At 41.0% G+C, this 12472-nt stretch overlaps 1 protein-coding gene across 1 annotated transcript; it reads left to right on the forward strand.

Moving 5' to 3' along the window:
- Positions 1 to 6195: 6195 nt before the first annotated feature.
- Positions 6196 to 9987, forward strand: LOC136959355 (G-protein coupled receptor 55). The gene is made up of 4 exons (XM_067253667.1): positions 6196 to 6209; positions 6641 to 7473; positions 9008 to 9412; positions 9543 to 9987. Exons 2-3 carry the CDS (start codon positions 6739 to 6741, stop codon positions 9209 to 9211), a joined length of 939 nt encoding a protein of 312 aa, XP_067109768.1. The 5' UTR covers positions 6196 to 6209; positions 6641 to 6738; the 3' UTR covers positions 9212 to 9412; positions 9543 to 9987.
- The last annotated feature ends 2485 nt before the right edge of the window (positions 9988 to 12472 follow it).

The raw sequence follows: 12472 nt of genomic DNA on the forward strand, positions 1-12472 counted from the left end.
ATAAATGTAATTGTCATTCTTAAAAAAAAAAAAAACATAAATATATATATATGAAATAACACTTTAGCAACTCTTAAGGATGGCAATGAACACATAAGAGCAGCCTACCATCCTTTGTAAAAAGTAATAGAAAGGAGAGTAGACTATAATAGTAGAAAGGAGGGTAGTAGACTGCAGTCTATGTAGGTAGGCCTAGACTATGTAGTCTGCTGGAATCACACACAAGGAAGCAAACCCACTGTAGCCAAGCCTTGACACTGTTCAGTCTGTCTGCATCTGTCTGTGTCTTTACATTTACATTTATTCATTTAGCAGACGCTTTTATCCAAAGCGACTTCCAAGAGAGAGCTTTACAAAGTGCATAGGTCACTGATCATAACAACAAGATAGCCAAAAAACATCGCGAGTAGCCAAAACATGAAGCACACATTGTGAACAACCAAAGTAAGTGCCAAAGGGAAGAAGTATGCATCACTACTGATAATGGAACGAACGTGGTCAAGGCAGCGTCTCTGAATGATTGGACCAGGCTGCAGTGCTTCGGGCACAGGCTGCACCTCGCCATCGGTAGGTTAAAAAGTTTTGTGCATAATATAATGTTGCATTTGCGTTTAGAGATGTAGAATTTGCCTCTGTTCAGTTGTATAGCCAATGCTATTTTAATGTTGTTGCATTTGTGTTAACCTGTTAATTAGTAGCGTCACACATGTGATCGTTCGAAAGCGGGCCCCACAGAGTACCGTCACACATGTGTGATTCTGAACATTCCAACCGACTATTTTCCGATTGACAAAAACTATATGACAAACGCTATATTATGGCTTTAAAATTTACAATTAGGAGGCTAACAAGTATCACTAGCAGGTAGTAGCATAGCTACGAGTATTATGCTAGGTTGCTAGGTAACGGAAGCTAACTAAAGCTAGCTAGCTTCCGTATTGCACAAATAATTCACTCTGGTGGAAGCGTCGGAAATATTTAAAACTCACTCGTTAACATTAAGGGATGTTCATATGAAGATTATAGATGAAATGAACTAATATTATCTTACAAATTTGTCAACAGAAAAAAGTGTGAAAGACCCCCGAATTGACCGTGCTGTTGCCGTATGCAAGAAGATTGGAAAAGAAGAAAAGAGTTGAAGAAAGCCCAAGCAGAGTACCATCTTCCCTTTCATCGGCTCATCACAGAAACACCAACAAGGTGGGGGTCACGCCAGTTGATGATCCAGCGGGTGCTTGAACAAGAGAAGGCCCTATCACAGGTACTGAAAGCAAACAGGAAAACCAGACACCTGGTACCCACTTGGCAAGATAGAGATGTCTTGGAATCTATAAACAAGACCCTCGGCCCACTGCTGGAATTCACAGATGCGCTGTCTGGAGAAGAGTATGTCAGTGTGTCGTACATCAAACCTGTTCTCCATCTTTTCAACAACACTGTTCTTGCTGCATCTGATGATGACACAGAGCTGACCACAGACATGAAAAAAGTCATCCTGGGGTACTTAAACATGAAATACTCAGACCCAGAAACGGTTGACCTGCTGGATATAGCCTCCTTGGTCGACCCACGGTTCAAAGGTAAATATATAGCTGATGACCACCAAGAGTTCATCAAGACCAGAGCGGTAGCAGAAATTCTGTCACTGTTGGAGGTGCAAGCTGCAACGGTCACAGAGCCACACACAAGCACAGAAGCTGCAGCTGATGGTGCTAAAGCTGCTGGTGGTGCTGAAGCTGCTGAAGTAGCTGTTGAGAGGCAATCCAAGAGGGTGAAACGGAGCCTGGGAAGCTTTTTCAAAAAGGCCTCCGATGGCACAGCTGCTCTCGCTGACAGAGAGGCCATCGAAGTGGAGCTAAAAAGTTACCTGCAGACAATGCAGGTTGATGGAGAGACTGACCCACTGGACTGGTGGCGGGTGTACCAAGCTAATTTTCCAAGGGTGGCAAGACTGGCCCAGAAATATCTCTGTATCCCGGCCACAAGTGCTCCTTCAGAAAGGGCATTTAGCATTGGTGGCAACATTGTTACATGCCACCGGTCTCTGTTGAAGCCAGAGACTGTGGAAAAGCTTGTGTTCCTGGCAAATAATCTTTAGGGCCTAACAAATGACAAATGGTCCACTTCACCCTACAGCACCTGGACTCCCCAGCATCCTATGCCAGGATCCTGTTTGTGGACTTCAGCTCTGCCTTCAACACCATCATCCCTGCCCTGCTTCAGGACAAGCTCTCCCAGCTGAACGTGCCTGATTCCACCTGCAGGTGGATCACAGACTTCCTGTCTGACAGGAAGCAGTGCGTTAAGCTGGGAACACAAGTCTCTGACTCCCGGTCCATCAGCACCGGATCACCTCAGGGCTGCGTCCTTTCTCCTCTGCTCTTCTCCCTGTACACCAACAGTTGCACCTCCAGAGTTTGACGGACGACACCACCCTTATTGGGCTCATCTCTGGTGGAGACGAGTCTGATTATAGGTGGGAAGCGGCCAACCTGGTGACCTGGTGCAGCCAGAACAACTTAGAGCTCAATGCTCTTAAGACAGTGGAGATGGTTGTGGACTTCAGGAGGAACACAGCCCCACTCACCCCCATCACCCTGTGTGACTCCCCAGTCAACACTGTGGAGTCCTTCCGCTTCCTGGGCACAATCCTCTCCCAGGACCTCAAGTGGGAACTGAACATCAGCTCCCTCATCAAGAAAGCACAACAGAGGATGTACTTCCTTCGGCAGCTGAAGAAGTTCAACCTGCCAAAGACAATGATGGTGCACTTCTACTCAGCCATCATTGAGTCCATCCTCACCTCCTCCATCACCGTCTGGTACGCTGCTGCCACTGCCAAGGACAAGAGCAGACTGCAGCGTATCATCCGTACTGCTGAGAAGGTGATTGGCTGCAATCTTCCTACCCTCGAGGACCTGCACACCTCGAGGACCCTGAGGCGAGCGAGGAAGATTGTGGCTGACTCCTCCCACCCTGGACACTCCCTGTTTCAGTCACTCCCCTCCGGCAGAAGGCTGCGGTCTATCAGGACCAATACCTCACGCCACAAAAACAGTTTCTTTCCTTCCGCTGTTGGCCTCTTCAACAAGGCCAAGGGACCACACTGACTCAAATGACTTATTGCCTAAAACACTCTGCTTTTGCACTGCACCATAACATGGTATCTTGTACATTTGTATTTTTTGTAATATTTGTATTTTTGTATTTTTATGTTGTAATTTACGGCAACTTATATTTATCCCACTTAGTACTGCTAGTTTATGTACCCTTAGTATAGTTAGTCTACATATTTAAATTTTAGGTATATGTTTATTGTATGCACCTTCCTGCCAAAGCAAATTCCTTGTCTGTGCAAACTTTCATGGCGAATAAATCCCTTTCTGATTTCTGATGGTGTAAACACAATCTCAGTGAGTGCCCGATTTTAAGATTTGTTGTTGTGTTGCTTTTTAATTGAGAAGACACCAGTTTTTCCTATTCTGTGCATCTTGTGTGTCCTTTAAGAAAATAACTAAAACTACATTTGGTGCCTTCTGCACCGTTTTGCTCTTTTTACTGTCTATGGCATGGCACTACTGTAAAGAAACTTTTATTCTTGAAACATTTTCTTTAGTTGACATATGTGCCTTATACTGGAAGTATTTTCTTTATTCCAAAAAAATATTATTTAATTTTGCACTTTATTATGTTTTAATTTGAAGTACTAATTCATAGTATCCGTTCCTTTATTAACAAGACACCTGTTTTCATTTCATTACAAGAACAAAATGTTTAAAACCAAATGCGTTACATTAGGCTGCATGTTCAAACTTTGTTTGAAAGGCTTTTATTTAAAGTATCTGTGCATTACAAAAAATAATTTTCTTTGCCTAATACTGAAAGTATTTTCAGTACAGTGTCTGTTCCTTAACTAAAAAGACACTCTGCAATATTATGTTGTATAATTACAACATAATGCATTTTTGCACAATAAATGTTCTCAAAACTACATACGTTTCTTTCTTTATTAAAAGAAAATAATACATTTAGCAGTTTGGCTTTCTTAGGGTCTATGTAACCTGTACTGAAATGGTTCTATTATAATTAATATATCGTGATATATATCGTTATCGCAATATGCCGCAATGTATATCGCAATATGGATTTTAGGTCATATCGCCCATCCCTAATTCCAACTATTATTCTTCAAATCTTTATTCAACTTCTTCATATTATTATTCTATTTCTTCCGTCGCACCTTTCAGCTCCTTCACATTTTCAGCTATTAAAACCGTTCAGCTATTAAATAATTCCGAAGTTTCAGGAGTTTCCAGTTGTGACTTTTCAGCTCTTATGCTTGAATTAATATAAATAAATATTTATCATACGTTTTTTTTTTTCAAATCTTCTTAAACTTCTTAAACTTTCAAATCCTTCTTCCTCAATCTTTCAGCTACCGCCACCATTTAAACTTTAAAATGTTGACAAACCCCTAAACCATTTTTTTTTAAATCAGCTTTTTGATATCTATTCAACTTTTTTCAATATTTTTAAATTCATTTCAGCTTTCAACAATGCATTTTCTGCAGGAAATGCACTTTCTAGTTGCATTATAGTGTAGATATAATATAGATATCTTAGCCAGTAGAGGGTGCTGGGTTGCAGTCTGTTATATATGTGTATAATGAAATAGGCCACATAACTGCTCTATTTTGTGTACTGGCAGAAACATTGAAGAAAGAGGAACAAAATATGAAGGAAATTGCATCATAGGTTACAATATACAAGTTAACACGATAGAACAACCATGTATGGTACTATCTTGTACTTGGTGTTTAAAAGTTAACCAATAGTAAAACATTCAATAGGCAACAGCCTAAGCAGGATATTTTCCAGTCTTGGACTACATGAATTATACTTACTGAGCAAGCTATTTGATGGAAGACTGTTGATGACTAACTGTCTCGTTGTTAATGAGGCCATGTGACTGAAATCCAGTCAGAACCACAAACCATGAAACCCTCAATGACGTCAACCAACTGCTATCAGCTGCAGTGTCAGGAGACTTTCTTCTGACTTGATTTGAGCATATTTTAGATAATGACACTGAGTGCAGTCAAGTCTTGAATCTATATTGGTTTTAGAACTTCTTACAAGCTTCTAATATCTTCTGAATAAACTTTTTTTAATTTAAGAAATTAGGTTAGGCTCTCTTTGTAGGCTATGAAGTCAAAACATCAAAGACATGGTCTCTGTTTAACTATGCAGAAACTATGCAAAAGCGCTTCTCTGATTTCAGAGAAGTGCTTTTGTGGTTGAATGGTGCACCAGCATTTACATGTTGATGTGAAGGGAAGTGGTGTTATTACAAATATGATGACGATGTAAAGAATCAAGGCACAAATCTTGTTTTGATAATGGCTCAATTATCACCACAAGTCACAATTAATTAGTAATTAATCGGCTATCTTTATACTGTGCAATGTCATGTAAGGTTACCTAGTTTATAAATGGTTGAAAATGTATTTGCAAAGTCATTTGAATTGGTAGACTACTAAAAGAAAGTTCTATCGTTAAGTGGTACTCTCATTACACGTTTACTTGCTGGGGACAACATTTTTAGTAAATCCGTATTTTCAAAAGATATGAAACGAAAGCATCGCTCATTTAGGGTGTTCTACAAACACCTGTTTTGCTTGGTTTCAACTATGGTTACATAAGCATTTTTAAGCATTGCTTGCTATTGACACTTTTATTACATTTAGTCATTTAGCAGATGCTCTTATCCAGAGCGACTTACAGTAAGTACAGGGACATTCCCCTGAGGCAAGTAGGGTGAAGTGCCTTGCCCAAGGACACAACATAATTTGCACAGCCTGGAATCGAACCAGCAACCTTCTGATTACTGGTCCGATTCCCTAACCGCTCAGCCACCTGACTCCCTCTCTCCCTCTCCTTTTATCCACTGCATACAACTGCTTTTCAATGTCAAATTCTACATTTGTCATTTACAATACATTTACTAAAGGGAAACATGTAAAGTGTTACCATTTTCTATTAATGATAACGTTTGGGTAAGATTCAGACCCAAACCGGAAGAATAAGATGCCATCAGACCCAAACAGGAAGTGGTCATGGAAAAGGTTGAAAAAGCAGAAGTCTAAAACAAGGGTGTCTAGCACGAAGCAGACAGACACACATACCAGCAGACTTGAATCAGGAAGGTAAGGGCGCCCTTATGAAGTACCAAAATGCAATTCACAATCGAATTTAGCTCAAGATTAGCAAGGACAGTCCATACAATTTAATACTTCATTTAAATTGAGATTGCATAGCATAGGAAATGTAACATACAAACTTATCCAGTGTTAGATTATACACTTTATCTAAAAGGTGTTTTGAAGGTCAGTTAGTATTCAAACACTACTGTTATCAATTTAGATGCAGTTGGAAGACTGGTAGTGTCATGGCTTCCTCACAGCACACTTAAAAGGAACACTGTATTTAAGTGTACTGAAAGACTGCACTGTACTGAAGGACTGTACTTACTCAAATGAATGTAAAGAGAGCTTATAGTTGACAACCATGCAATACATCTCTGTGTAGGTGCGTTTGCATGTGTGTGTTAAAATGTGCTTTGTGTTTCTACTTGCAGGGAAAATCAAGTAATTAATTGAAAGACTTTCATTTCTGTCCCAACACAGTATTCGTGATCACAGCACCTTTTAAAAAGGGCTTTTATAAAGGTAAATTATGTCCAACAACAGCACCATGGCAACCTACTGTTCCTTTGAGGAGGTGGACCGTCTAATGACATCACTGGAACTTGTCATATATATACCAATCTTCTTGATGGGCCTAGTACTTAACACACTGGCCCTGGTTGTATTCTGTGTTCTCCTCCGCAAGTGGACTGAGTCCACAATCTACATGACCAACCTGGCTCTGATGGATCTCCTCTTGCTTCTTCTCCTCCCTTTCAAGATGCATGCCACCAACAACCAGTGGTCTGCTAAACATCACCTTCTTTGCTCCTTTTTGGAGAGCATGTACTTTGTGGGCATGTATGGTAGCATCTACACTATTGTGTGCATCGCCGTGGACCGCTGGGTGGCAATCAAGCACCCATTCAGAGCCAAGCAGCTGCGCTCCCCTCAAGCTGCCCTGGGGACCTGCGTGCTAGTCTGGTTCTTGACCCTAGGAGGCATCTCCCCCATCTATGGCTTTCGCCAGGCTAGGGATGAGGACTTCCACTGCTTCCATGGTTTCTCAGAAAAGGGCTGGACCCCGGCAGTAGTTGGTTGCTTAGAGGTGTTTGGGTTCCTGGGACCTGCACTGGTGTTGGTGGGGTGCTCAGTCCAGAGTGTGAAGACACTCAAGAATTCTGGCCAGGAGAGACGGGCCTGTGAGAGGATCATTTATAGCAGCCTGTGTGCTTTTCTACTCCCCTTCACACCCAGTCATCTGGCAATCTTGCTGCAGTTCCTGGTATGGCTGTTCTACAACCATATACACAACATTTTGACAAGTATTTGAAGGTTTCATGATATGGCTGTATGGTACTAAATTATCTAAATTAAGTTTGATGGCAAAATATGTTGATTGTACATGTGGTGTGTCTTTACCTTTCTGACTGTTGACGGTGTGGCTGTAACTTCTGCCACCTATTTTCTGTCTGTCTTTCCCAGAATGTGTCTGTGATTATTTGCACATAAGGTGTCTGGTTAAATGTCTGTGTGAGGTTTTAAGTTTGCTTGTTTGTGGTAGTAGTTTCACATGTGTCTAGTTTGATCCTTGTGTGTATATATGGTTTCTTCCCTGAGGCCTTATCCATAAAGCCTGCTCAAAAAAGCTGGGATTAATGAACCTAACAAATCAGTTGGGGATAAAGCAGTTCCATAAAGGCCAATTCTAGTTCACATAATCAGACTAATTTAAGCCATGTTCAAGTAGTGAAGATAATTGGGTGGACATGATATTCTTAAACAGCCCGAGAGGCAGGATATTGATCTTAGCAATCCAGCATTGCAAAAAGCAATGTTCACATCCATGTGATCTCTCCCTGAAAGTACGTTCTCTTTAAGATGCATACAATTACAGCTCGCTCATCCACTACCTCATCAAAATAAAATTACTTGCCATGATTGACATTACCGATTCATAGGTTGAGGTCCTTTATTACAGATTTCATTGATAAAAAAAAAAAAAAATACATTTGAAATAAACATCTCTCAATTGACTTTTTTACATTGTGTTAAATAGATTATCAACCAATACATTCACCAATATATCTGGTCAAAGGTAGGGCAATTGTACTGTTAACTATTTATGTAGCTATGATCAGTCTATTGGGGTAATTTAGACTGAGATTAAATTAATCCAATAGATTGATCATAGCTATTTAACAGTACAATTGCCCCCAACCATTTTGATCAGAATTCTTTTAACTAAATCCATGTCTCTATCCTCTATTTTCACGATTCAAAAACCATGTTGAAAATTCAGCATCAGTCTAAACGTTTGAAATCACAATCTACCATATGATTAAAACATATGTATGTTTGTAGGCTCTTATCTTAAATTGTATAATTTATTAGATTATTTAAGTACATTTTCTATCAATTTAAATGTTTTGACTGATAGTGGTTAATAAAGTAAAAAATGGAATCTGCCCAAAAGTCAGTTGCAAATCATAGTTTTCCAATTGGCTCAATGTTACAGGAACGTCTAGTTACGTCCTGACAGCCTGCCAAGGACCAGATTAGATTAGATTTGCAGCATAAATTGTCATAGTAACAGCTTGATTGAAATTTAACTGGCTTCGTGGAACTGAATCCACTGGAAATGAGTCCGACTAACTCACAGAATCCTAGCTTATTCGGTAAACTCGCTTTATGGAACCGCCTGTGACTGCTTCTTCCTTTTTCCACACTCACTATGATATTTTTACTTTTTCATCTTCTATTGGAATTTTACACTGCCTGTGGCTTGTACTGTCTAAGACCTCTCTCTTACACCACAGGTACGTCATGGTGTGATTAAAGACTGCAGAACCCAGACAAAGATCAGTCTCTTCCTGCAGGTCTCTATGAGCCTTGCCAACATCACCTGCTGCCTAGACGCCTTTTGTTACTACTTTATTGCCCACGAGGTGAGGAGCTCCAAGCACACCTACAGAGCCAGGACCTTTAGTCAGAGAAAGACCATCAGCACCTCTGATGTCTGAGTTTCAGCCTGGAGTCTTCATTTAAATAATTTAGGGGGTCAGATGGCTGAGCGGTTAGGGAGTCGAGCTATTAATCAGAAGGTTGTTGGTTCGATTCCCGGCCGTGCCAAATGACGTTGTGTCCCCTCAGGGAGAATGTCCCTGTACTTACTGTAAGTCGCTCTGGATAAGAGTGTCTACTAAATGTAAATGTAATTTATTGTATTTAATGTTCCATCCATGAGATAAAAAATAATTGCAGACTTTAATTATCAAAAGTCTGCCTTATCAAGAAGCCATTGTGGCTGGAAGAGAAACTAACAGCCTGGGCTTGCAGAAAGTCTATTGAAAGTGCTAAATGGTATATTGATGCATGACAACCCGAAATACAGTCTGCACCATCTTCTGGCTCGTCCAGTCTTAGTCCAGTGCAGTACGTAGTGCAAAGCGGTAAGCAAAGCTTATTCTATGAAAAACCTAGTTTTTTTAACCAGGTTCGAGAACAAAATGTTTTGGGGGGTGAGATCGGTATTTTGACTGTAGTTAGTAGAATAAAATCACAGAAAAAAGACGGATGCCAATTGTGTCGGATAATTATTGATGTTGGTTGGCATAGGGTACAAAGTTTATCTTCTCTAATTCGTACATCTGACTACAATAAAAGGGTAGCTAGCTCAAACTAGCATAGCTCAAACTAGCATAGCTAGTTTGTATCTAGCAAGGTTGTTCCATGGTTAATTCCGTCCAGGGGGGAACCTTAAGGGCTAAAGACAAAGTTTCTGAAATAAACCCTTCAATCCTGCCTATTCAGTTTGTGTTGGAATGTGAAAAAATATCCTTTTGTCACCCTATCAGAATTTTTTTATCTCCGTTGTTGGGAGGAAAATGCTATGCAGCTCTGTGATTGGTGATCCAGCTATGAATTTACAGAGGGCCGATTAATAGTGAAACAATAAAAGACTAATTTCCATTGACAGTAAAATTGACCAATAATAGCTTCCCTCTAAATGGGTGGGCTTTGTTATCGCTAACTTTATGACAAGTTCCGCCCGCTGTGGGGAATGCGATCACAAGCTAATAAACTAGCTAGTTACGTTCCCGCTAGTGAGGAGGACATTGTTTCATATTTGTTATGCGCCGTTTTCAAGGTAAACTTTTAATGAGAAGTTGGAGTTAATCGGCAAAGGAAAACCTACACCAGAACTTAATTTTGTGCAGAAAACCAAAACTCTTGAGAGCCTATATGTTATAATGTTGTGCAGAATGACCGGTCAATCTGTAGGCTAAATGTACCAACGCAACATCATTATGCACAATTACCGTGAATAGTGCCGCAAGGGCTGGCTCAAATACTGCTCAATGACCAACACAATTTAATGTAGGCCTAATGCTGTGTGCGCGCTGTATCGTGTTTTTTTGGACGAGTAATTGGGGTCACAGGGACAAAGTTTAAGAGTCACGGTTCGCTACTGATTTCGTCATTATACACAGTTTGTGCATCGATGACAAGGTGAAGATCAAGAGCATAAATTTGGATTGTCACAGTAGGCTAAAAAGAAAGTACAACTGCAGCTGTTGCTTGCCATGTCCCAAGACTTTTATATGACTTCAAATCTCCTGTTGAAGAGCTGACATGGGAAGCATGAAAGAACTAGAGAGGGTACAATTTTGGGGGAAATTGTGGGGTGTGCTTGCATCGGTTGCAGGTGGGTATGTTTCCAGGCTGTGAATATAAACACCCTGTATTTGTGTACGCCCTTCGACTGGTTAGCTCCTGCGATTCCCACACAGCAGAAATCTAGTAGTTGGCTAGCTCTACAATTTAATGGGGTTAAATAACTATTTAGCTAGTCGGCTCCATGACGCCGGGTAAGTAGGGCTCGTTAGACTGCTCACCAAAAAAACGAAGGGGAACACACTTTACTAGCAGATATAGGCTGTGTCTACTACCACACACTTGTGCACTTCGAGCACTGACTTTCAGTGCTTAGGGCGCTTACACTCACAAAACCAGCAGAATTCAGGGCACTGAAAGTACCCGGATGGCGCACTGCAAACGGTCAAAAATGCAGTGTACAACGATGGACACTACTCGCCCTAAACGGGCGCCATATTGGCTACGTAGCGGAAGAGGAGGAGCCCTTTCGGCAGCTTTTCATTTCTAAAATAATGGCGGACGAAATGACTCACGAGCAGATTTGAGTCTGTCACTTCCGCCTTAGATTCGCAGGTGTCACAATCAGATTTGCGTCCGTCACTTCCCGCCAAGTGGTTAACTTAAGTGTTCCATTTGAGACAGCACTACTCAGCGACGGAGTGCACTACAGATGTAAGTGCACTGTATTGCAGTGCACTGTATTGCAGTGTACTTAGTGAAGTGCGCGGTAGTAGACACAGCCTAAAACATGTTCCTAGGTACCTTGCGAAATGTATCCTCAACTTTCCTAGACTTTTAGCTACGGTACTAATGCTGAGGGCTCGCTGCTATCACTGTCTGTCTTACTAGAACGTCGTATCTATGCATCGCTGCTAACGTGTGCTGACGTTGTGACGTTAGGCTAGCACTGAGTTCCCTTGTGCGACCAAGGCACTTTTTGCCACAAAAACTTAATTCAAGCCTAAACAGTGCAATGGAACACAAATAAAAATACAAGCAACTCAATCGGGATCAATACGAACATTTTGACATTGTCTATGTAGTCCAAATATTGAGGGATCCTTAGGGGTGGGAAAGTAATAATAATAAATAATAACTAGAGAGGGTACCATTTTTGGGGAAATTGTGGGGTGTGCTCCTGTATTTTTGTACGCCCGTCGACTGGTTAGCTCCTGCGATTCCCACACAGCAGAAGTCTAGTAGTTAGCTAGCTCTACAATTTACCGGGGTTAGGTTTGAATCTAGGAGCAAAACGGAGCACAGCTGCCAGTGAAAGGTTGCTACCTGCATATACTTAAACAACAGGGCTTAACAACTATTTATCTGGTCGGCTCCATGACGCCGGGTAAGTAGGGTTTGTGAGACAGCTCACCAAAATGACGAAGGGGAACCCAGTTGTCAAGTGTGGAAGAAATTGGGATTTCCTGTATGCTTACATTATTCACCAGGGTTTTTCCTGGGTCAAAATGGGTCTTTGGTGCTCCGAAAAAAAAAATATTTTCTTTATTTGCAGGTGTTTTGCATCTCCCCCCTGTAATAGTCTAATAGCTAATGTAATATCCTTTTCATACTCCTGTTAAATTTGCCTGAAAACGCCTAAACAGCATACCCAAAGTAAAGCTTTA

Source organism: Osmerus mordax, chromosome 16, assembly GCF_038355195.1.
Source record: "Osmerus mordax isolate fOsmMor3 chromosome 16, fOsmMor3.pri, whole genome shotgun sequence".
Taxonomy (NCBI): Eukaryota; Metazoa; Chordata; class Actinopteri; order Osmeriformes; family Osmeridae; genus Osmerus; species Osmerus mordax.

Excerpts from the sequence above, each read along its gene's own strand:
- LOC136959355 (XM_067253667.1), top strand. The coding sequence starts at position 6,739 with ATGTCCAACAACAGCACCATGGCAACCTACTGTTCCTTTGAGGAGGTG. Across the intron at positions 7,474-9,007 it reads CAATCTTGCTGCAGTTCCTG|GTACGTCATGGTGTGATTAA; the intron begins GTATGGCTGTTC and ends CTTACACCACAG.